We start from the raw sequence: 1,414 nt of genomic DNA on the forward strand, positions 1-1,414 counted from the left end.
CCCCCCCAAAAAAAAAGAAGAAAAAAAGAAGAGAGATGGCAGCAATCAATTGACTATCTGTCTGGCTGTCTTGGTAATTAAACGCCAAAATGTTGGCAACAAAATTTAATTGGCTCAAAAAGAGCAGTGAACTAGCTTGTTATGAACGATCTTTAGTGTTATAAATCTAGCCTGCACAATCTTATTGTAACATGAACTGACAGAATAATTTCCACCAGAATTTCCCATTTCCAATTAATTGACAAAGTGCGCAACAGCGCGACATCAGGGGTAAAATTGGGGTCACAGTGGGGTTACAGCTAGGCCTATGTCTTACAGACTCGGAAAACAGTTCTGTTATCGCTGTAAAGCGCAAAATTTTTTAAATTTTTTTTTAAAAACACATTTTAATTATTTTTTTCTAATATGTTCGGGAATCTCTGCAATCACAACCATTGTTACCTGGCCCTGTAGACACAGCTGTACCTCCCGGTGCAGTGCCACTGGCTGAAGTTTCTTTAGGTCATTCCCAAAGGGGGGGACACCAACCATGTTCTTATGCACAGTAGAATTGCAATTGTAAACGGGCTGATTCACCGATGTCACGCTCATAACTGTGCCTGAATTGCAGCAGGGAACTGCTGCTTTTTCTTTCCGAATCTTTACTATCGTCATTTTCTTCTACTTCTTATGTATGTTTGTCACACTCTTGTGACCCGCTATTTCCGGGGTGCCTTGATAGTCGAAGCAGACTTTGTGCTGTAAGGTGAGTAGAGTAAGCCCGATTCCCTGTGTAAGGACTCCTCTGTTGACATCCACCCCTTGACGCTCATATGACCTTATGCATTTGCGAGCGCCGTAAAAACTCTAGTAAAACAAACACAGCTGCTGCAACCCCATTGTGAATCCAGAGTGATTCTGGATGTTGCGCACTAGGTCTAAAAGTTTGAAATGGGTTGCTATACTTTACTATTACTGGTTATACGGTACTTTTCTTTTTTACCTTAACCCTATCCATGCGTCGTGTTTTACTATCGTATCCATGCGACGTGGGGAACTCTGTGCTACCACTTTCCAAAGAGGAAATGTACTCGTATCCGATCGGTACACTTTGCATAGCAGTCTGTCAAAAAGATTTTGTGAGAAGTACTGAAAGTTTCAAAGAGATCTTCCTACAAAAAATGTTCTAACTTGTGAAAAATACAACCCCGAGGTTACAAAATGACCCCAGGGCGTACGGATAGGGTTAAACGTTTGCTTGTGTCATCCTGTCTAGCTCCAGGCTACAACGAAGCCACAACCGTCCAAAACTGGTGGGAAGAAGGCTTTGACTATACATACGACACAGAGGCTTGCACCAACAGAAATGGCTGTGGACACTATGAGACGGTGGGTTCATTTTTTTGTTTTTGTTCTTTTTCTTTTTTAATATTTT

General features: G+C 41.5%; 1 protein-coding gene across 1 annotated transcript in view; it reads left to right on the forward strand.

The window, feature by feature from the left end:
- Positions 1–1,414, forward strand: part of LOC101854493 (glioma pathogenesis-related protein 1-like) — a 15,434-nt gene that overhangs the window by 8,192 nt on the left and 5,828 nt on the right. The window contains exon 3 of the mRNA XM_005096628.3: positions 1,256–1,368. Within this exon, the coding sequence (XP_005096685.1) occupies positions 1,256–1,368 (113 nt within the window). The remainder of the gene's footprint in view (positions 1–1,255; positions 1,369–1,414) is intronic.

The sequence above is a fragment of the Aplysia californica genome, unplaced genomic scaffold (assembly GCF_000002075.1).
Source record: "Aplysia californica isolate F4 #8 unplaced genomic scaffold, AplCal3.0 scaffold00133, whole genome shotgun sequence".
In the NCBI taxonomy this organism is placed as follows: Eukaryota; Metazoa; Mollusca; class Gastropoda; order Aplysiida; family Aplysiidae; genus Aplysia; species Aplysia californica.